Source organism: Phaenicophaeus curvirostris, chromosome Z, assembly GCF_032191515.1.
Source record: "Phaenicophaeus curvirostris isolate KB17595 chromosome Z, BPBGC_Pcur_1.0, whole genome shotgun sequence".
NCBI classification, from domain to species: Eukaryota; Metazoa; Chordata; class Aves; order Cuculiformes; family Cuculidae; genus Phaenicophaeus; species Phaenicophaeus curvirostris.
In genome coordinates this window covers 38,915,079-38,939,466 of record NC_091431.1, presented here as the reverse complement: position 1 = coordinate 38,939,466, position 24,388 = coordinate 38,915,079, and the positions used below count along the sequence as shown (strand labels likewise).

The 24,388-nt window shown below is 38.5% G+C and overlaps 1 protein-coding gene across 2 annotated transcripts in view; it reads right to left on the bottom strand.

Annotated features, from left to right (window-relative positions):
• Positions 1-5,792: 5,792 nt before the first annotated feature.
• The window catches only part of RORB (RAR related orphan receptor B), a 140,781-nt gene continuing 122,185 nt past the window's right edge, over positions 5,793-24,388 (bottom strand). For both annotated transcript variants that reach the window (XM_069879882.1, XM_069879881.1), the window contains exons 5-10: positions 17,854-17,975; positions 16,458-16,590; positions 14,422-14,529; positions 13,233-13,343; positions 7,515-7,627; positions 5,793-7,070 (exon numbers count right to left, since the gene is read on the bottom strand). In XM_069879882.1, coding sequence (XP_069735983.1) covers positions 6,915-7,070; positions 7,515-7,627; positions 13,233-13,343; positions 14,422-14,529; positions 16,458-16,590; positions 17,854-17,975 — 743 coding nt within the window. In that variant the 3' untranslated portion in view covers positions 5,793-6,914. The remainder of the gene's footprint in view (positions 7,071-7,514; positions 7,628-13,232; positions 13,344-14,421; positions 14,530-16,457; positions 16,591-17,853; positions 17,976-24,388) is intronic.

Genomic DNA, 24,388 nt, shown 5'->3' with positions numbered 1-24,388 from the left:
CAATGATGTCTTCTTTCAACTTTCCCTATGTGCTGCGCTTAAACTGTGAGGATGATGAAATTATGTAAATGTAGTACATTATCTACTGAACTCGCTGTAAGCAGCATCATCCTTGCTGTCTGCAGTAACCACCCAGAAAATATCTATCCTTTCCAAAAGCACTTTGTGCATTGTCTTGTTCTCTCGGCACAAATAAAATGCAAGGATCACTTGAAGGACACCAACATATTGATCATGTCAGGCTGTCTTTTTAGGAGAGTTACTGACTTGTGAGCCACCACTGTAGAAATGTTAGGTCTCTTCACAATGGCTTTTGCCTGTAGATTGCATGCACAAGTGGCTTTTGTAGTAAAGTGATCCACTAAAAACCACTTCTGGGACGGTAAATTACTGAGGTGATGGGCTTGTTGTCACACAGCCTTACTTGCAGGGACAACACATGCAAGGACAATACAGCTAAGTGATGACACAGAGGCTTGGAGGAAGAGCAGAAATGAAACTGCTTCCTTACTCTTGGGTAGAGCCTCCCTTGTGGGCTGCAGGTAAGGATCAGCTTTGAGAAAGAGCAAAGATGAATTATTTATCCCTCCAGGCCTCATTCATTAGGAGCTAGGAGTAAGAGAAAAAGGAAAGAGAGGAAACACCCTCTGGCCAGAATAATATTTCATGGGCTGGTATCATGCTAACAAGAGTTTCAGTCATTTGGACATGGCTTCCAGCAACCTGAAAGACTAAAATTCAAATTGCAATGGGACAGTTGATGAAGAATATAGTTATGAAATCCTTGATACATAGGGATGTTAGCCTTTCCTTTTCATCACTTTAAGTTGCCAACCATCTTCTAGGTGCAGGGAATTCAGAAGACAGAGGGAATCAAAACCTGTATATACTCATTGTGGGAATAGGAGCAATTATCAAGCTGAGGACAGCCTTTTGATTGGAGACCTGGACTTAATTCAATGACTGACAATACAATGCCCTGCAATTTGGCTTCTTGTGTGTGTTCTTGTAATAACAGGTCTATAAAAAACATGTAGTGTAAAGCTAAGGATAAGTAAGTGCATTTCAAAATTCTAGGAAATGGTCATATTTTTCACTAGAACAGTAGAAAATGGGATCATATATGCTTGAGGTGAGAAAAGAACTGATAATACCATGGAGAAACATTGCTACAGAGGACTGGGGGTAGCTCTGATTTAGTGCATTCCTGAGAAGAAAGGGTCGCTTGAGCCACTTTATACTACTTGCTCTTTACAGTAATTTTTCCACGTGGTAGCTTGGCATTACTGTTGCTGCCATACTATCATACATTACATGTCTTTACTTTTCTTCTTTCATGTCTGCAGCAATTCTGAATATGAGCTCACATTGCTGGTACCTAAACTCAGTGCCTTCAAACTGCATTTTCTTTTGTCAGTTATCTAAATTCAGTAATTCATAAAAAGCTCAATTGCATTTTGTTTCCAAAAGGACTTTAGCATCAAGAACTGATAGCTCAGTAGGGCTCCACTGACTGTGAAACAATGGGTGAAGTGAGTCCTGCATCAAGCTGAGGAAACGCTGACAGTGAATTCAGTTCATACCAATGTTACTTGTAATCACTGGCTTAAAGCCTTGTCTGGCTTGCATTCATTTGTGTAGTTCAACCCATGCCCTTCAAAGCCTCTAACATTCTCTTCCTTATTATCACTGTTATATTTATATAGCTATTTTTAGTAATGAAATATCCCTGAGTGGCATACAGTGCAACATCTGCATCAAGCAGTGATTGTCATTTACAAATTGTGAAACGTAAAAAGGAAAGAGGGCTGGGTCTCCAACACATGGGTCCTATTGGATGTCAGAGATAGGAGCTAGTTTCTAGAGTAGAGGCAGAAAGTGCTGGGACAGGCTGGTTAGTGTAAATACATTATTATGTTATTTCCATTGAAAAACAAGCTGTTCTGTCTCAGAATTCCATTTTAAATGTGCTTAGAAATACCATATTTTGACAAAAACTCTTTCCTTTTTCAGTCTGATTTCATTGCCCAGTGCTATATTCCTGAGACATCCAACAGACAATGACTCAAAATATGAACCAACTTCCAAGTTGGACCTTGGCTCTTCTAGAAATAGCACAATCAATGTGGAGCAAGGAGGATGGGGGAAGCTTGAACATCTTTCACATGTGCTTCGTAGCACAGCTTTTGAAGGGGTGAAAAAGACAACAGGGAAAGGATCCACCAGCTGCACAGCTCTAACTGACCAATTACTGAAACTGCTGCAGCCTTGGTTGTGCTACCACAGCCTGGTGGTGGAAGGTTGAGAGGCAGGTGCACAAGAGTAGCTTTGCACTCTCTTTGCGTAAAAGTTGTTATCTTACAAATTTCTGCAAACTATTCCAAAAGGCAATGTACACTCACACAAGCCACCACCATGAAAACAACAAAAAAAGCACCTAATAAAGCTCATCTTCATGGACAAGTTGCATACTTGCTCCACCTGGAGCATCATAAACTGGCAGAGGCAACGAGACAGCATTGGTGTGAAATGGAGCTGAAATGAACTATGGGAAGCATGAAGTAAAAGCATTAAAACACAGGTATGAAAATGATATCTGATTTGTGCTCTGCAAAGCACTAAGGTGACCTCAACATTAAAGGCCTCTAACTTTATGAGGAGTTGAACACCTTCTGTGTGATGCTGAGATGTGTCCATTTCTAGTGGATCTAATTAAAGGTAAGGGAGCCTGACAACTTGCAGAATCAATTCCTAAACACTGCCTATGACAAACCAATCAAAAAATATACACTGCTTTTGGAAACAAGCTGGCTTAACTGAGTGCTTTCTATTACCCTGTTCTTTTCATAGCAACCACTAAAGCAAACTTTCCATTAGAAGGAAAAATGACTCTTGGAATGAATTCTTTATACAAAGAGTTGGCAAGAGTGATATTTACACCAAAACTAAGTCTCTGTGGTAGCGTAACAAAGACCCTACATCTGCTTCCTTGATGCCAAAGGTAATTTAGATCAATGTGTTTGAATTATCTGAGAGCAATGCTTGAAGAAGAAGATTCAACATATACTTTAAGTATCCTTTTGTTAAAGATCCTGGGTTAATCAATCATTAAAAAATGTGTCCCACTTGAAAAGCTTGTCACTAAAAAAATTAATGAACATAATCAATTACTACAGAGAGCAGATGTGACAAATCCTAGTTTTAGAGATTTAATTAAAAGGATTCAAATACTACTGTGGACTAATGAAAGCCAAGAAGAAATAAAGTTCAGCACCAATATTTCTGAAAACCGCACTGTTGGTGGATTACGCAGTTACTCAAATTCATGTTATTTTATTTTTTAAAGTCTATGGATAACTTTAACATATGAAACTGACTGCTAAGAGTTTCAAATTTTGAGTATAAGCATATATCAAAACCAACAACAAAAATGCAGCCTGTAGCATGTGATCATTATTTGTTGTTCTAAACATAGTCAATGAAGGGCAAAAGAGATACTACTTTACCTATGTATCCAATCCCAAATCACAGAAAATTAAATAATATTTATCACCCTTAGTTACTACAAATAAATAATGCGTGAGAATGAATTTTTATTTTCCAAATAAACAACAAGGTTACTCGCTCAAATTCTGTAAAAGTAGTAACAAAAGTAGAGTGAGGTGCTGATAACTGACTTCATGTGAAGATAATAATTGTCTGGCAATACTTGTAATTGATTATGAAGGCTATTGTCTATTAATGGCAACGAAGATTTTGTATACCAGGATCTTAATATTTTTAGGACAAAAGACAAGAAGCCATTTTCATTTGAGGACTGGATTGTACTACCTTTGTAGTCTCTGGTAAGTCATTTAACTTCTTTTCCTTCATTTCTGCACCTTTTAAAAGTTGCAGTAATCCCTACTGATTGAAAAGGTCATGAGGTTGCAGTGATTTAAGAATAGCGCTTTAAGGATTAAAAGCTCTGTGGATAATGATTAAATAATGTCTTTTTCACTGGTGATTTCCATTTGGTTGTCTTGCCTAAGACATAAGTAAAAAATACCAAGGACCGATTAGCTTATTTGAAAAGGAAAAAAACCATTTTCAAGATGCATTCATTATGAAGGACTATTTATAAACATGACAAACCTTTTTACTTAACAGCACTAAGAACAGTAATATTTATCACACATTCTGTACATCTGTGGGTTGGCTAAATATGTTACTTTTGAAACACTGAAAACAAGTTTATAAAGGATTTCAAACAAATGTGTATGAGGTGTTCTTGTGTTGGAAAAGACAAGGAAAACATGAAACCCCTGCTGTTTAAACTGAGGACTTCCAGAGTTCAGTCTGACTTCAGATTTTTCCCAAATTAATTCACATAAGTGGTACACAAACAAGGTTAATTTTTTTTTTATATTATAAAGATTTGGATTTGCATGGGTTTCCCATATAAAAGGGGCTGCTACATATAAGGGAATGCCAGTCTTGGAGTTTAAATGGTATAAGGAAGCATCAGGAGCAATGATTTATTATGATAATTGAAGACATTGCAATGTGATCAGCAGAGATCAGAAAATGTGCAATGAATTTGGAGAAAAAGGGTATTTAGAAACTGTTCTAGAGACTAAGTAATTTTGAATAGTATGTCATCTTTGCAAAAAAATTCTAAGCACAAGTAACTTCGCTGTGTAGGTTTTTTTTTTTTCTTTTTGAAGATGTAAAGGACCTACAGATAAAGACTTACAAGCTGAGTGTTTGTAATTGCTTCTGTATCTGGTCCAGCATTACTAAAAGAAAGCAAAGAACTGTATATGTTGTCTAGACTGAATTTTGCTATGAAAGATGTATATAAACTTGCAACACTGCTGATGGGAGGCAAGGGAAAACTCCACAAAGTACTCGGAATAGCCTGTGCATTATTTGGTCAGGCAGAAAAGGGAACAGAAGATTGAGACCACAATTGTGTGGGTGTTTTGGAAAAGCTGCAGGTATTAAGTTATCATGGCAACAAACCAAGTTTCTGCACCCACCCTGAAGCCCAGTTGTGTCCCTATGGGCTCCTGACACTGCTCTGCCAAGCAGCCTGGCAGGTGGTGGGTGCTTCGGCCTCCCTGCCAGTGTGCTCCTCCTTGCCTTGCCTCGCCTCAGGTTTAATTGATTTCTATGTGATTTGAAATAAAGAAATAAGTCTGCTTGCAATCTTGCCTTCACTTAATTTCTGCTCTACTGCCTGATTCCTCTTAATACTGTTGTAGAGAGTTTTGAGATTCTCTCTGAAAATGCTCACTATGGGTAAAAGTGATGATAAGGACCAAGACATAGCAGAAGCTGAATTTCTCTTCCATAGCTAAAAAGTGTATGTTTTGTACCTCTGGCAGAATCCAAACACATTAATCACGACTGCTAATTAAATTTAATTAATCCACAAGATTAAGTCCGTGGCAGTATTCCATTCTCCTCTCTGTTTGCCTTTGGTTTTGCAAGCAAATACATATAAAGTCAATTCAGAGACAGTCAAAAAGAAAGCCCCAAGCCCTTGCTCCCCACCTGAAGTGCATCTAAATTCAACACTATATATGTATAGAGTTATATACATGCATATATATATATACACACACACGCATTATGCATGTGTATGTAACATACATGTATGCATGTGTGTAATGGAAACCATCAGTCCTATTCAGATGATGGCTATGTCAGAAACAGTGCTAGCTGTATTTGCCTTTGTAACCATGGACATTGCTTGTTTTGACTTCCCTTCTCTTTCCCTCCCTTCCTCCCTCTGCTTCTACTCTTTAGAGCTACATTTTAGGCTTCCTATAGTTTTCACTGAGTTCACTACATGTCTTTCCATTGTGTCTGGCAAAAAACAAACCAAGCCTTGCAATTAATTTTCACAGCAGTATATATATATATATATATATATAATAAAACCATGTGCGGAATTAGGTAGAAGTATGTGTGGGATACCCTACATTTTCACTCCATGTTTCAGATACTTTACTGACATCAGGTCCTACATTGTTCACTTTTATATATGCTCTATCCCTGTAACAGGGAGAAAGTTCTAAAAAACTTGTTCCTCTCTCCACTAAAATAATCCAGACAAGGCTTCTGCACCATTGATACATTCCTAATGTTTCATTTACAGACTGCACACATGCACTACATTACACAAATCTCAGATGTGATCCTGTCATCACACATTGGCAGCTGATAATTTAACTGACTGGCAAAACAAATCTTGATTGCTCAAAGTAAATGTAATACATTACTTGGAGAGTAAGAAATGCATGGCAGCCAGTCTGAGCATCCTTTTAAAGTAGGCATGGGATTTTTAAGCTACAGCATGTATGCATATAATACCTACATATATATATATATAAAAGTATATAGCACATATATATATATGTGTATTCCATACATGCACCATAATTTCCAAGACAGCTACAAATTTCCACATGCATTAAACTATCTAAAAACATAGAAATAGGCAAGTCCAGTAAGTGGAATTTTCTTAAATTATATTTGAACAATAAACAACAAGAGTAATACTGCAAAGTACTGCTCTATTCTCAGGTATATCTACAATAAAATTCTAGGAACAACTGTCTCCCAAAACATCCTCCAATAAAATAAACTTTAAAAAAAAAGGTAACACCCAGTGTCCTATATTTGTATATTCATTGTCAGTTAAAAAAAAAAAAAAAAGGTAAACAAAGAATAGAGAAAAAAGACATCCCCACTCAGAGTTGCATATTTACATTCTTCAAACTGTAGCGGTGAAAAATAATTCTATTAAGTGCAGGACATTCCTAGTGTTGCAGTAGTGACATTTTTAATAAGTTCTTCATGAAAACATTTCTTTTTGTCTTACTAGTGACGCATTCCATGACTATGTGAAAATTCTACTATCCCCTTCACTTGCAGCCAGTTGTTGAGTCTGGATTGAAAAGCTCCTTGTATAGTGGAGGAAACAGTGTGTTCACTATATCTGGGTGAGATTGCTTAAATACCTGTAGTTTCTCTCCGTGCAAGTTGCAAAGTGCAGTAATGGTTGGTATCTTGGCTACTAACTGTGCAACATTAAAATAAAAAGAAAAGGAAGAAGGACAAGGCAGATTTAGTACAAATTACAGTTTCCAAAAATGAACTACATTAACACCTTGATCGAAACAACCCATCCAAGGACCAGACATTGTTCTTATTGTCAGAGGCTAAAAACAACTGTCCTGAAAATTTTAGCCAAGTGCCAAAAATACATCTAATGAGGAACTGCCTCCAGGTGTATTGTTAAAGGTAGTCTTGCTAAGGTACCAATTAAAAAGATTAGTGGATTGAAAAATATATGGAGTAAAAGGAACCATGGATAAGAATAAAACAATTCTTACTTTTCTTATACCTTGCAAGTACACAGTGTGCTGCTTTTAACTTGCATTAATGCAGCAATATATGGAGAAATAGCTACGAAATAGGAGTTGCTATCAAGGATTGTTCAGTTCTTTGTTTTGACAGTTTACCTTTGCCAGCGTCTCATTGTCAAGATGGTTCTTCTGGATCACATGTTGAAGTGCAAAGTAAATCTTTTCCTGAAGCTTCTGGACCTTCCTTGGCTCTATTAACCAGGCTCGATCTGAGAAAATGGAAAGCAAGAATGTACAAATATGGGGCGTGCTCAAAGATGAACACAGTGTCTGATGCTGGCGAGCATTCACAGCAATCATAACTACCATGAGAAAGGACTGCATGATAATTAAGACTGTTTCAGACACAAAGCATCTTAATCCATTAAAGGATCACCTGAAAGTTTAACTAATAGAGAAGAGTGTACAGCAACACAATGTTGCCTCTGCATCTCTTTGTTTAAACAACGATGTTAGAGATAAAGATGGGAGTAGGGATGAAACAAGGCCCAACCATTTTATTATTCTCTGTTGGTATAATCAGTGTTCTTCTAGCTTTTTACCGGATAGGTGAAAAACATATCATGATATCTCAGTGTCTTAATACATAAATAATAAATATGTTGATCAAAACAATTCTTTGAAAATGATAGACTATAATTATTTAAAAATCAAAATAAAATAGATACCATTATTTACTAGCCTAAAATTTTGCTAACAAAAATTACATTGTGAATAAAAAGAAATGGCTTCCTTCAAAAGTATTTCTTTAATAATTCAAAAGAATTATGAGTTGTTGCAATGTCTTGAAGTGCAGATTTCTCATTATTTAAAAATGTTGTCTTTTTAAACAACACAAAATAAAAGATTATCTGGGAGAATAATAGTTACATACAGAATTGTTTGGAAACCTATATGACTTCTTCTGAACTCAAACCCCAAGTGTAGGAGGTCTTCCTTTAAGATCTATATTCTCACAAGTCATAGCTTGTGGAGACAAACACAGAGAAAGAGGAGCAGCAGCCCCCAAGCTAACCCCCAAAGCATTAATACAGCATGTTTACAGCACCATTAAATCTGCTGTTTTCCTATGCTGCAAACTTGTTTCTTTCTCCTTCTCTCCCTCAATCCAGACCAATTCTTGGGTATAGACTTAAGCTTTCAAACAGGAACGAAATCAGAGCATCCATTTTATTACAGGGCGTGAATTTTCATGTACAAATTGAAAAGTGCAGGAAAATCTCCTTAACTTTCACAACTGTTTCACCATTTCCCAGTCACTAAAATAATCCATAAAATAATACAAGTCAAACATTTCAGTGAGAACACATGCTGCACAGGCTGGAACTGAACAGTATTTCATCACAGGAGAATAATTCTGTCAGTTGTCTGTGCAGTGGGGTACATGAAGAGTCCATCACCAGCAGAGTGAAAAGAGACAAAACCAAACCTTTAGCTACTTAACATATGATCAGGAAAATATAATAATCTTTTTATAAAGCTTAGAGAATCCTTCCCCCAGAAAGTAAGCCAGTGGATCCTGTGCCACCAGTGGCCATAGAAACAGAATTCGCTGAAAGCACATGCACCATCTACACAAAAAAGCACACAGTAATTTAAGACTTCATGGGTTAGGTGCCAAATTTTATGTTATTGGAAAAACATATCTTTCAGCAATGTAAAATCAAGGCCTATTGTGGCAGATTGGAACTAAAAATATTTATCATAGAGAGCAATCCTTAAAGATCTATCTAAGAACAAGGATAAAGATTTTTATTTAAGAATAAGCTTAAAAATAGACTGAGGCTGTTGGATGTCAGATTTAATCACTTCTCTGTCATGAAGCATGCTGTATATAACACTAGAGTTCTTAAATTCATGACAAGAGCTAGGTGAAACTATTATAATGGATATTAAGTTCACCTCCCAAAACATAGTTTCTACTACCTGAAAACCACGTGCAAATTTGGCTGAAATTCCCCATGTCCTTCTAGTTATATTTACAAAAGTGCAAGACAAAGTCAAGAGATCAGTGCCTACCCATACAGGACCTAGGTACTAGAGAACCTATGTATTAGAGACCCCATCTGAAGTACTGCATTCATGTCTGGAGTTCTCAGCAGAGGAAAGACATGAACTTATTGGAGCAAGTCCAGAGGAGGTCCACAAAAATGATCAGAGGGATAGAATAACTCCCCTGTAAAGAAGGACTGAGAGAGTTGAGCTTGTTCAGCCTGGCGAAGAGAAGGCTCTGGGGAGACATTATTGTGGCCTTTCAGTCCTTAAAGGGGGCGCATAAGAATGATGGGGATAAAAATTTTAACAGGGCCTGTTGTGACAGGAGAAATTATTTTAAACTTAAACAAGGTATATTTAGACGAGATATAAGTATGAGATTTTTTAAAATAAGGGGCTGAAACACTGGAACTGGTTTTCCAGAGAGGTGGTAGATGGCCCATCCCCGGAAACAATCAAGGTCAGGATGGACAGGGCTCTGAGCAGCCTTGACGATGTCCCTATTCACTGCAGGGGGAAGTTGAACTAGAAGACCTTTAAGGGCCCCTTCCAATCCAAACTATTTTATAGTTCTATGATTCTATGATAAGAAGCAATGGTTCAATTCTGTAGTTTTCCTTTTGGGTTTTGACCTAGTGTAACTTTAAAGAGTGAACAGGCCACTAGGCTAGAGAACAGTGCAGGAAAGAAGACGAGGAACATCTTACAAGATCTGCTTTTGCAATTTCAGAAGAGGCACTGGCACACATATGGCAGTTTAGTGTCTTGCCACCTACCTCTGGCATGTTTGCTCACAGAGATTCTTCTAAAACCTTTACTGGACTCCTTCTACAATGTTTTAACTTTTGAAATCAGAAATCAAGGCAAAGAATCACCTCCAAGCAGAGTGGTTAGGTCCACTCTAAAGTGGAAAATCTAGATTTATGCTCTGAATCAGATGGAAAATGGGTGTGACACTGGGCTTTGCAACCTTAGCAACTGAAATAATTGATGTTTTTAAGTTCTGTTGCTCCTGATAGGACTGCTTTGTTTCCAGCAGACTGGATCAAAGGCCCAAGAATTGCCTTTCAGGATGGTGCCTTCTGTATAGAAGAAACTTGAATGCATTTCTCAGAGGGAATCTCTGTGTACTTATATTGTTGGATGGAAGGACTGGTGCAGGTACTTCTGTGAAGCAGTGATTTATTTTTTGATTTTTACATATGTTACTAAGATGAAACATTTTATTGTGAAGAAATCGGAACATCTAGTGTGGAAGGCAATTATTTATTCCTCTATTGTTCATTTTTGTAAGAAAATAAATAGTAAATATCAATGTCAGTTCAATCTGCACTGGCTTTCTCTGCCTTCCTACTCCCATACTTAGCATACCAGCTGAAATGGGGCTTATCTGCAGAACACAAATTTGAAATCTTTTTAAGGAAGAGAGATTGCCTTCACTTAGGTACATGTTGCTGCAACCCACCATTTCTCTCTTATTGCGTCTTCTATGACAAAAGATACACATGCTTACAGACTTTAGAAATAAGTAGTCAACATGGATCAACTACCTTAATTTATTTTTTTTTTTGTTGTTACTAAAAGATTAGGAGACACTGTATGTTTCCTCTTGCAAGTAAGAAAAAGCTACCTTGGATGTGAAATTGGGACCTGTGGCTTATTGAAATATTTAATCTTGTAGCACCACATTAAATCCTGGACCTTGACTATAGTGAAAAAACCCCTCAGAATTGCCTCTACTAACCTGTGCTACTTAGCAGAAACAAAAACTACTATTCAGGAGACACGCAGCTCTAAATGGCTGTATCAGGACTGATGTATATAAGGGCTGAAATGCATTATTAGAGTTAATATGGTTTTTTTTACAACACATGCCTGTAAAACAGCTGCTCAAAGCCAGTGCTGAGTTGCTAGCTTTTTCAAGTACTTAGTATAGCTGGAAGAAGTAGAAGTGAGTGTGGATACTCAGGGAACTTGAACTGCTAGGAGAATACAAGAGATTTTGGTGCTCCAAAAACTAAAGAGCTGCACGCAGAATTGCAGAGCTGAACCAGAATTTTGATGTCCACCCAATGCCTACCTGCAACTAAGCACATTTCATAAATTACTTGATCCAAAATCCATTAAAATCAATGGGAAAATTTCCATTACGTAGATTGGTTTTGCCCAGGCCTAAGGCACAGGACAATCTGAAATGCTAGAAGCTTTCTGCGATTTTCTGGAATAAGACTGTAAGTTGTTTTCCTTTCCAAGATCATGTGGGAGACAAATATAACTTACACCCCGTTTGGCTAAAAATTCCTAACTGAATTCTCTTTCTTCCTATAGATTAGATGCCCCTCATCTAATCCAAAGTGCTCTGAAGTCAGCTTCAAAATGATCTTATTGTTTCTGTCTGTTCAGCTAACTCCTATTCTTCCTGTTCCTAGCTCTAAGAAAACAAGCTGAGGAGTAAAACAACTCTATCTGTTACAAAAGAGAAATATAGATCCTGCTTACAATGATCCTGCCACCCTCCTTCTGCTTCCTTTGGCTTGCTAACGTGGAGTCAATTGGAAATGCCAAAACCATTTCTGCAGTCTCTGTTAACATCTTACTGATGAACTTCACAGCCCAGACCTCAAACAAATTTCCAGGTTGTCTTCAGTTTTGCACAAAGTCAGTCTGCTGAATAGCCTACTTATGCTAACCAGGAACAGGCACTGGCTGCACATCTCTGTCATACTTGTAGCTTTGTTTTTTAAGATTGAAGGAGAGCTGATGGACAAGGAACCATCAGGACACTGCAAGTCCCCTCCCAGAGGATCCCAGGGCATCTGGGGGACAATCCACAAGCAACTCTCACTCCTGAATGAAGCTGGGACATCTCTGAAGAGGAAATGGTGGCTGTTCGCAAGCTCCTCTCAGGAACACTCTAGCCAAACATCATGTAGAACCACCAGTTCAACTATTTCCACTCCAGGTAGATGACTGCAAGAATTGCTTAAAGGGAAAATAAAAGGAACAGAGTCCTTTCAGTAGGTGTCATTAATGATGACATGTTGACACCATCTGCGTTGGTCTAATTCTGCCTAACATAATCTCCACCACAGATGTGCAAAAGGGCAAAGTGACCTAGAGGAAGCCTTTAGCAGAACAGGCTGGAAAAACAATTAATGGTGGGATTTTTTGCCAAGGCCTTTCAAGAGGTTACTCTTTGTGGGAACTCAAAGTGTACTAGATCCAGCTTTTGAGTCAATTCAATCACAAAACCCTCTTCTTTGTGTTCGGAGAGCCAGCACTCACTGAACGCATGCTTGCCTGTGCACAGTTATGATATACGAATACACAAAAAAAATGAGTTGTCCCTGGAATCACCACCTCTCACCTAGAGCTAAATTCAGAGAGGATGTCATCCAGCTTTTTACTGCTCCTGTTCTTATACACATAGAAAAGGCCCCTCATAGTTAGGAACTGTATAAGCATCCCAGGGTTTTGAAGACTGAGCTCCCTGAGAATGCCAGGAGGAACATGGACCTCCTGAGTTCTATGCTTCTCTGTACGCGGCCTGGAGGAATACCAGCTTCCACTGCTTGTCCACACAATCCTGCTCCATATCTGTTATGCCCACATTTTTGGATCTTTCTCCAGCATGTGTAATTGCTGACAATTTACCAAAAAGAGAGTGAGGTATATTTGACTAATTCAGGTACCCTTCCATTGCTTAATACATTGTTCAATATTGCTTAATATAGCTTAAACAGCTGGCCATGTAAATAGAAACAGAAGTGGACAAGGATGGAAAAAAAAATTATTGTGGTGTTTGGAATGAAAAACTACCTGGGGATATCAGAACAGCAGATGAAAACAAGGCAATCTCCTCCTCAGTAAGCTGTAAGGAACATAAATTCTTTGCAAAGTCAAATGCTTCATTCACCAGATCATCAGAACCTGCAGAACACAGAGGACAAAATCAGTGCTAGAAATTTGTCAGCTCTTTAACCTGCCACAAAAAGTGGATAGTTTTGGTGTCAAAAAAAGTTTTGAGTGAATATCTGTACTTCTAAAACAAGTGTCTTTCATCAACTATTAAAATTCCACCTACCCCCCAAAAATATCACTAAAACACCCACTGAAGGACAAAAAATATTAAGAGTTAGGGGCATGACCTCTACAAAAATTGAAAAGACATCTTAGAAGAGGGTTTCATTTTCCCAGTGGTGAAAGAAATGCTATTTCTAAACAGATATTAAGTCTAAGAGGTATGAAGGATCAGTCTTAACAGTACAAATATTTATGAAAACTTGTGAAAACGTCATAAACACGAAAATAAATCAACTACTGCACATTAATAAATGCTTTAAGCTTGCAAAGTAGTGTTATAATTATCCATATACAAATAAGACAAATGTATACCTACATGATGAACATACACATTTGAAGTAAATATCTCTCTGAGTTTGGTCTTGAACAAATTTCTGATAATGTATCAGTCTTAGAGATGGGCAAAAGCCATCCACTTAGCTATTAATATTTCAGGTGGCACTCAATATCATGTTGAGAAATGAAGTAATTGTTTCAGTACATGAATCTAAATGAGCGTAAGCTTTAAGCAAAACAGTATTTTAGGTTAAGTCATCCATATTTTGAGTAGTTCATCATTTTAGTCCCTTTGTTGCTGGGGCTATAATTGCCTTCCACAGGACACAATTAGTGGGAGTAATCTGATATATCAAGCATAAATGAACTGTGAAGATAAACTGCTTGGTCCTGCCATAAACTCACATTTTCTGAAAACTTCAGACGAAATACCCTCATGTGTTTTTCTCATACAAGAGAAAAACACCTATTACTGCTACCAGCTAGTGGGGCAATCTTTTTTTTCTTTCTCAGTTCCAGCCTAGACATGTGGAGGTTTGGAGATTAAACATTTACTAGAGATTTTCATTGTGGGGCAATATTTTCAGGAAGAAAAGTCTGTCACTATGTGGCGGAATGTAACTGGTTGAAAAGAAGAACACCAACATACCCAAGGCTTTAAACATTTGCATCCCTCCATACTTCCCTTCAAACAGAACAGTATTATTGAGTGGGTTGAAGGCACGGCACATTCTCACCAAAACCACTTCCAAGCAGCCTATCAGAGATGAAAAAGAGCAGAAGTACCACACATTACTGCAAAACATCAGACTAAAAAAAGCTCAGGAAAATATTTAGGTCACTGGTCACTGCATTGGTCACTGGAAACATCAGCAGGAGTAGATGCTCTCTTAAGGCATCTAGATGATATATCTCTGAATGAAACAAATAAATTTCAGTCTACTTTGGTTACAGAAAGGGCTAATTTCTGGTCCAGCCTAACCATCTTTTCTTTAGGTTGATTCCTCCCTCTGCCCACCATCACCCCCCCACCCCACCCCTCCATAGCAGCAAACTGGCAGCCTGGACTTAATCTGAATTTAGACACGAGCAAATATTTTCAAATTGAAATATTTAATTGTGAAAATCTGGCACTTACTGAAACAACTTCTCAGTAACTAAACCTTTTTATACAAAAATAGCAGCTTCATTCAATGCATACATAAATCCACTTTAATTTGGCTGGAAGAGGATAACATTGCAAACTGGTTTTAGAGAGAAAATAATAGTCAAAATATTGTCAAGAACACCCGTAAACTGAGTTTTATTATTCTTTCAGGTTTGGGAATAGCCAAAGGAAGCATTAGGGTTTTTTTTTGGTTTTTTTCCTTTCCTCCTCATCTTTCCCTTTTATTTCCTAACTGCGAAAATGAAGGGAAAATACTTTAAACACCCCTTAACTAAATATAAATCTCCTGTAAGAGGAACTCTAAATCTGAGGATCCTTTTGCAGGCATGTTTTGGAGTGAAAACTCTTGATTTTCTAACTCCTGCTCAGCATTAACAGCAGACCAGAAAATAAAACCTGAATACATGCTGAAGCTAAACACAGTCATCTGACAGTGCAGTCCTGAAGGTGCAGCTGTATTGTTGGATTGGCCAGTCAAATCAAGGAAGTTGCTTAGGGTACACTGGCATCTGCAGAATTTTCAAAATTAGTATGAGCTTTAAAAAAATAGTTCTCATGCTATGACTCCATTTTCCCAGGACGTTGCCTACATGTTCCCAGGGTCTCTGTCTCCCTTCCCTCTGCACCTATGCTCACCACCTCAGTCCAGCCTGCGTCAAGCCACAGCCCTCTAGGTGGAGAATGCTGATTCACATTGGCTTTCAGCCTTCATAAAGACCACTTTCTTGAAATAGGAACCACTTCTTATCCTTTAATGAGACACCTTCCAGCCTTTTACATGTGGAGGGAGCAAGAAACTGATATGACAGGGTGAACGCAGTTAATTACCAGTCATGATTCACTTGGTCATACCATTTTGTTCTCCTGAGTTTGATCGTGTTACTACATCATCACGACAAACCTTGTCGTGATTACTCCACAGGACAGAAATTACTGAGTCCCATGACAAGGAAGTAACCCTTTTCCCCCCTTGTCCTTATGCACACATGTGCACACCTAGGCATGCAGAGAGAGCATGGCCGGAGCACACTGCCATAATCCGCTTTCATTTATTCTGAAACCAACTGGCGCCAGCAGGGATTTTCCCTCCTGTGCACTGGCTGGAGGGTATTTCTGTAGTCTCATTAAAAAGATTAGAGATTACCACAGAGGCAGGCCTCAGAGAGCCTGTGTTCATTTCACTAATGACAAGTAGGGATTTTACAGGGTGGCAGATGACTGATTCGACCAGCTCAATTTGCAGGGTCCTTCCACCACATGTCAGGTTGGAGATTCCAGTTTCTGCAACAGTTGTGTGTGTACGTTTCCTTAACAACCACAACTGACTGTAGACAGAGGGGGTTCAGAAGGCAGTAACATGATTAATGTGGAAAAATACAGAAGGGTTAACATAGCTAATGAAACTGACTGAAATTAGGGCTCCATTAAAATTAAATTGATTTGTAGAACAAGACAGCAAAGCACATGTTTAATGTGCTGGGTGCTAAACCAGTCTCAAGCCTCCAGCATTTACCCACCTGACTTAAGGAGGAGAATTTGGTCGTTCTGGCAGAGTTCCATGAAGCCTGTTATGCGCTTCGCAAACTCCACTACGTACTGGATAGCATGGGTGATCTGAATGGCACATTGCTGCCACAAAGCTTCTCTGGTCTTCCAGGAAAACACACATGGAAAAGCAAAGCAGTGAGCAAGCTGGGTTCAACAGTGCATTAAGTGCTTCAGGTGGCCTTGTAGAAAGGCACACTCCTCAGACTCCACCCTCATCCCCAGGCAGAGCTGGCAGCACCTCTGCTTTTCTGGGTACCAAACAATTTGCATTAGAAGGCTGTTTTCACAAGTTGATTGCCCCAGTGATCTGAACACTGTCACTGCCCCTTCAAAGCAGAAGAATGCATTGTTCAATGTTAAAATGTGATTCTGGCTTTTATGCAAGATCAACAAACAGCAGCACAAACAATGTAAACATCCCAGAGTACTCTTAGGGGAGAAGTAGCCCAGTGCTATTAAGTCATCCACAGAATATTTTTGCTATTTTTAAACTTAAAATAATATACAGTCAAAGTATCATTGCGATCTAAACACTGATTGCCTCAAAATTTTGTCTTCTTGATAGTAGTTTTCCTTGCACACACAAGTGTGCAAAGGTAAACAGATACTCTTGATTTGAATGCCACAGCTCAGCAAGCTGTGTGATGTTTTTATTCGTGCTAGTACTGCACAGCGCCTTGGCTTTTAAAGAACAAGCTGGGGTCACCTCAGTCTCTGGAATTATCAGCTAATGTGCCAACTGAAGTCTGACCGAAGAATCATTGTTAGTGATGCTGGTGCAAGGGCATCTGAAGAGGTGCCAGTAGGAAATAGTCTGAACTTGACCTAGGCACCAGAGAGGTAGAACAAATATGTGGTGTAATTCGATAATTTTTCCACACAGTTTTAAACAGCTTCAGTTTAAAGAGTACTTTCAGTTTGTCATTATATATTGTCTCTAAGTGACAGATACTTGTTATTCACATAAAAAGGGGATGTATTTTTAAAATTATAAGGAAACAAAGTTAGGCTGTCTTATTTTCTTAAATTTCTTACAATAGAGGATCCAACCTTGATTGCATTAAAATCAAGTACATTTCTGCATGATATTTAGAATTGTTATAACAAACAAAGCATGGAAAGCTGGATTCCATAATCAAGCCTAAGCTTTGACAGTAGCAAATATCTCAACATGCTGGAAAGCTGATGCTTCTTTTTATGAAGTGTCACTCCTTTGCTTTCAGCAACCTGCTCCTCAAAGATATGTGAAAGCCAGTTTTGACCTGTTTGAAACTAACTCATCAGCATATGCTTGCTAAACCCATTACTCACTTAACAACTTCAAACAATACAAAGCAGAAGAAAAAGCATATTACAGGATCGTACCTTGCTCTGGTAAACCTTAATTTCTTCATATGTGTGGGTCTGCCACGCCAGCTGATGTAGTTCTTCCATTGTATATTGACATGTCTCCAAATGAGATTTAATGATATTCTGTGCAATTCGATCTGCAAAGAGAAGAATAAAAACCAGCTTGCATGAAACAGCAAACAGGGATTTGCAACAGCAAAATGTTGAAAACATTAAAGTTGCTGGAAAATGCAGATTTTTAAAAAAATATACTTTCTTTTCTGATGCTATCCTTCTGGTTTTTTTTAATCCCTGAATACTACTTTTGCAAAATGTTTCAGTATTTAACCCAAGGCCAAATAATGCTTGATAAATAGTGAATCTGCACAAGAAAGTAACACTGAATCTTGTGGAACTATTCAGACTTTCATTCGGGAACTGTTTTTTGGTATTTTTGTTTGTTTAATTTTTTTTGTTGTTTAAATAAATGTCATTTGGAGATCTGAGTTACCTGATCACTTCTGCGTGCCCCAAGCCTGTACAGCTGCCAAGCCCTTACTGCTCAGTCCTAATATGGACATTTCACAGAACGACAGAATCACAGAATGACCTGAGTTGGAAGGGACCCACAAGGACTCATCAAGTCCAACTCCTGTACCTGTACAGGACAACCCCAAATTTCACACCATATGTCTCAAGTTTACACCATGTGTCTGAGGTACATTATCTTGGAGTGAAAAAAGAGGAAATAGGTGTCTTTGCTTTTTTCGAAAGTTAGTTTTCAGTTGGATTAATATCTGGCTTAGCTAGACAAGCATGAACATGGAGACTGGTGCTAGGAAGGGGTGAAAGCTAGATCTAGCACCCTGGGTTTTAGAAAGAGATAGGGAGGATAGAGCTCATGTGTGGGATTAAGTTACTTTAAAGTTATTCTGAAATTGCAGTCTTAGATACTGCAGCATAACATGGAATGCAGGATGCAAAGTGAAAGGGAAGTATTCAGTGTCACCTTGAGGCCCCACTGAAACTAAGTATAAACTTCTCAGGGAAGTATTTTAAATAGTTTTGGCCTTTAAGCCACTTGAAAAGACTTCCACAAAAACTTCCAGCATGAATTCATTAGCACTAGGAGTTGAAATGTATTGATAAAACATTCCATAGAAATATGACGATTTCTTATTTTGCTGTTTTGAGATCTGTATGTCTAATGAAGTTCAGTGATTCAGTCTGAAGGTATCGCTTAAGCTGAATACTTTTTAAACAATGGCACAAAGTTGAAGTCACAGAACTGAACTGAAGCCCTTGTGGCAGAACTCGTATTTTACAGAAAACGTTGGTCAAAAAAGGAATGGACATTGACAATGCATTAGCCAAACCTAAGCATGTAGGAAGAACTAGGAATGTCATCATTTACTCATTCACATCCTCAACAGCTTTCATACAGTAGGTGGATCTAGTGCTTGGAGTCCTAAAATAAGACTATTTCTTTGGCCAAATGTTGACTGAATTTAAAAACACCAGCAAGAAGGAAAACTGAAAAAGGAATGTAAATGTGCATACGCTCCCTGCAATCAGTGCTACAGGAGTGTTATTTAAAGGAGAAAAGACTGTGCTACTGTCACATGTTAATAAGCTGCGACTCAGTGAAAGAAAACATAAAAAAAAGTTCTGAGTTTTTGTAGAAACAACAAAAACTGCTCACTGCAATCTTTACAGGTACCCCCTCAAAGTCCAACATCATCTTTAGGTTTTCTGATGGAAGAACTGACTTGGCATAAAAATAACTAAATCAGTATTTAAGTAAGTACAGGGATCTATCCATTGTTCTTTTATGGAAGGTTGGATGCAAGCGTAGTCCACGATGGCAAGCTGTTGCATTTTAGAGTAAAAACATTATAGATAAATGGGCTTGTTGGAACAAAGGGTTTATGAATTCTAATAGACTTTTTAATAAGAAAGGTTTATTGGCATTTCTTTAACCAAGAAAGGCAAACAAACTCTGCCTCTTTTTGAAAGGCCAAACTTGTGATATTATTCTCATATCGTTCGATTTGAAGCACATTTTTAACAAAATTACCTTTCTATGAACATGCTTAGGCACAGAAAAACTGACTGCAGGTTTTAACCTGGAAGGATTTAACAGACAGAACTGAGGCAGGGTCAAAGGAACATTTAGGCCTTGTATCTAAAACACCCATGAGAGAAGTATGATTTCAACATGCATTACAATTCTGCAGCCTGAATGGTGAAGGATTTTGCTCTCTGCACCCATTGGATGGTCTTTTTCTCTCTTGCTTTTCCTAGTTCAGCTCTCCTAGCCTCATCATTTGTTACAGAAGCTGGAACTACTTCACACTCTTGACATGAAGAAAATACCCCAAATATTTCAATATTATTGCATAGAGAGATTTTGAAACAGATAGGGTGACCTGCTGCCAATAATCTGAAAATAAGACTTTTCATTTCACTGACCTCATAATATAATTGACATTACTGTGAAGATACTCATCTCCCCTCCTTTTCCTATTATTGATCTATTTACTATAGAACTGAATTGCAGACAAACTCTTCAGGGCTTTGTAGGGATGGTATCCTGTATTTTACCTCCATACATCTCTTTGTTACTTATGTTTAAGTGACCTTAAAACCCATTTAGATGTGCAAAGGCCTAGGGCAATTGCAGTAAGCAGCAGCTGCAACTTCTGACGTTCAAAGAGGAATCAGCTCTTGCACTGCAGTCTAGGTAAGGCTTAGTGTGAGATGGAGAGGGTACAGTGGGTCTCAGGGGAGGAGGGGACTGCTCATTCATCGTAACTGGAAGAGGAGACTGCTTGCTTGCTGTCAACGCTAGAGACCCTGGAAGGAGCTGTATGTAAATATAGCACACGCTGAGCCTGCAGAGCTGACATGATGCAAAAAGCATGAGATTGTCTTGGCTTCTTAAATGGACCAGTAAGAGAAGATCTAGTGCAGGCAGAGCAAAGATCATCACTCTTAAAGAGTTTAAAAAATTGTAGCCTTTTTTTTGACATTTTTATATTTAAGCACCTTTTCACTAATGAAGCTGGAATCAGTACGTGTCTCAGCAAATCCCATGTAGAAGGAAGCTCCTATACAGCTGGGAATAATGTACTGACATTTAATGCAAACCTGTCCCATCACATGGCACAGATATTGTGTTGTACCCGAAATATGATACTTTCCTGTGAAACCTGGCAGCTCTAAAGCTTTACTAGCAACCGAGTCAAAAAAATTAATTCTTTTATTAAAACCATAATGAAAGGAATAATGAGGAAAGAGAGCAAAGAGCTTCATACAGCAGGAGGAGAGCTATAGTCTTGATGCAGAGGCTATGGCCTCAATCCTATGGAGGTACCCTACTGGGGTGATGCTCAACAGCTATGTCTCTCCCATTCTCCAGGCTAGAAGAGTCCACTGCAGTTACTATATGCATCGAGTCTTGACTCTGTTAATTTTGTTTTCAAAAGTCTTAAGCCAGGGACTTCAAGGGTCCCCACACGGGAGCTGCAAGGACTCAACTAGGAATCCCGTTTAGATGGGCTGCAAGGACTATGAAAGACAATTTCAGTTTGCGACCTCAATGTGAATTGCATTTCTACTTGAAATGTTGTTAGCCTCCCTTTTACATTACTTACAGGAAGTTTGCTATGGTTGCTTTATGAAAAGAAAAGCAAAAGAGATGATGCTGGCTACTCAATTGTGAGAATGGAAGTCTGCAACATTGACTTTGTCTGGGAAACCTGGTTCACAGAAAATAACATGTTCCCAGTGTCTGAACTCCAGCATGGACTGTGACATGGTAACATTTACATTAGATAGCTTAGTTTTAAATCTGAAGATTTCTTAATATTGGTGTCTTGAAATGTTTCCTGGAAAGTAGATACTTTTTTTACAAGTACTACGTTTCATTTAAAACAACAATAATAAAAAACAAAGCAAGAAAAAGTATTTTCTTCCAGAGAGATGAGTCAGAAACAACACACTTAATCAAGAAAGAGTCAATTGTTTTAACCAATATGAGGTCTAGAAAAATCAGAAATACTCAAAATTCTTTAGGATTTCACTCATCCTGGAAGGACCACATATTACATTTCTGTTCTGCATATATCTGACTGGTTTTCCATAATGTCCCACTATTCTAGCTGAAAAGACTTGCTAATTTTTAAGTTGACAAGGAAACCAAGATATAGTTGGTTGGCAGAGCCAGAAAACAGAAACCTGAGAGTTCAGGCTGGCTTCTGTGCCCTGCAGCAAGTGAGAATGCTGCTTTTCTTGTCACAGCAGCTCAGGTACTGCTGGTGAGGCCCTGAAAGATGCCAGCTGGATGGGGAGATAAATTAATTGGGATTTTGCCATGCATCAGTGTGAAAAAAAAAGTCAAATGCATAGTAGGAGAGGTCCAGAAGCAGCTGAAAATTGTACCTCAGGAAGCTTAAGCATTTCCTGTCAAAAAGATTCATTCTCATTCCTAGAAAAAATTGCGAGTTTCTTGAAAGAAATACTGTATGCATGTATGTAATCTTAGGGTTTGTGATATGCAACTTGTCAGACAAGATGGCCTCAATGCCTATAACTAGATGAAGCAACAAAAATGTAACAGGAAGATGTACACATACTGTCACACATACAGAAACAAAGGCTATACAACATGCAAAGAGCATGGGAACAGAGTAAGTATTTATGGAACGTGGTCTTGGATTTGTGGCTCAGTGGTCACGGATTAGAATGTTGAGGCCAACATCTGAAAGAGGTCATCTGCAAATATTGATGGGAACTGTCCTGAAGAATAGTGAGGAACCTTACTGGTGCTAACAGAATTAAGTGAAACTATCAGGGAAAAGCAGCATCTGGAGAGTGAGATGTGGAATATAGGGCATAGACAAGACAGGGATGAGAAGGATCAGGAGAGATTAATACTGTTTAGCAAAAGAAATGGTTTTTAATTTTGGCCTGGCCTACCTAAAAGTGCAGAGGGAACAAGAATGACTTGATTCTGTGAGGATGGCCCAGTGGACAGTGAAGTAAGCTGTACCACAATTACAGCAACAAACCCACTTCGTAGACACATCAAAAATTGCTTGTCATTCCCTCTCTATCTCTCATCCACTGTGTTTGGCTGGGTAAGAGGCATCATGAATGTGTATGAGGGGCCAGTCTGCTCTGGCCAATTGGCCAGCAGACACTACATTTTGGGGTGAACATGGGCCTGGGTCACAGCTTCTGCCTTTCTGGAAGTACCTGGATGGTACTGACAGAACGAGTGGACAGACAGCAAGACTGCAAAAGCCCTACTCCATCAGCAAAACAGGCCAAAAGCATATGTTGTAAGGGAAGAGCAATGATGTACAGGCTACAGACCTCTCTTACATAATTTGGACTACTGCTCACAACTTCCAGAACAGCAAATGACCTTTTCTGTTTCCAGTTGCGGATACCCTGCTGGCTCTTCCCCTCCACTTATTTTTCTTTCTTTCCCCCCACCCCCAACTGTATCTTCTTACAGACTTTAGTGGAAACCTCACAAAAGGCACTCTCCAAAGGTTACGATAGCTCAAACATCTATTGCACCAGTGGCTTAGGAACTGCTTAAATCTGAAGTACATACAAAAAACCTGAACATTGCAACCTAGATAATATATATCAGCATAGTACTGACCTGCAGGGGTCTATCATCAGCTGATGAGTCAGTCCTGCCTTTTCCAGACATTTCCTTGTAATATTTTGAGACCTCAATCTGCAATGCTGAGGAAAGACTCCAACTTGGGGTCAAGTACAATGCGAATGGGAATGGGCATAGTAACTCATGGACAAAACATTCATCAGCTGTGAATTTGGCCTGCTAAGTGGAAATTATCCACAGTACTCAGCAGTGTCTGTTTCCTACAGGCTCTTTAGCTCTTTCATTTGTCTCTGTTTTCTCAAGAGAGACTCTAGTTTTTCTCAGCGTTCCCTTGTTTTGCACTGGGAAATGAAGAACTTTGAAGTGTGCCTCCTAAAACACTGATAATCATCCTCAATTAAAATGAATAATGAATTTTTAATTTGCCACTTACCCTTAGGATCCAGTTGAGTAGCTAAGAGCTCATCTCAGCTTATATTCTAAGTTGAGCTCTCGCAGGGATCCACTTTGAATTAATGTGGCAATAACATAGCCTTGCCTGGCTGCTGTAATCATGCATATAAGTTTATAAACTATCAAAACTTCAGCTAGACATTATAAATAAAATCACCACTCTAGGACCCCAAATAATGCCAAACTACTATCAGATCAATGGTCTTCTATACAATAATTTAAGCGTATTATGATAGTAAAATGAAAAGTTTTGTGAACTGTTTTCACTACAAAGATTAGCTTCAGAAATTCTTAGGCAGAAGTAGAGGCAGGGAGAGAGGGAAGAAAGCAAAAGTATGTCTTATGGTTGCTGTCAAATATGAATAATGCTTCCCAATATTTTAAGGGAACTGGCTGAAAGTTTGAACTTTTTTCCACAGAAAAGCAGAAACACTGCTTCCTAAAAGGGGTTGCAAATAGGTGATCCCATTTTTCATC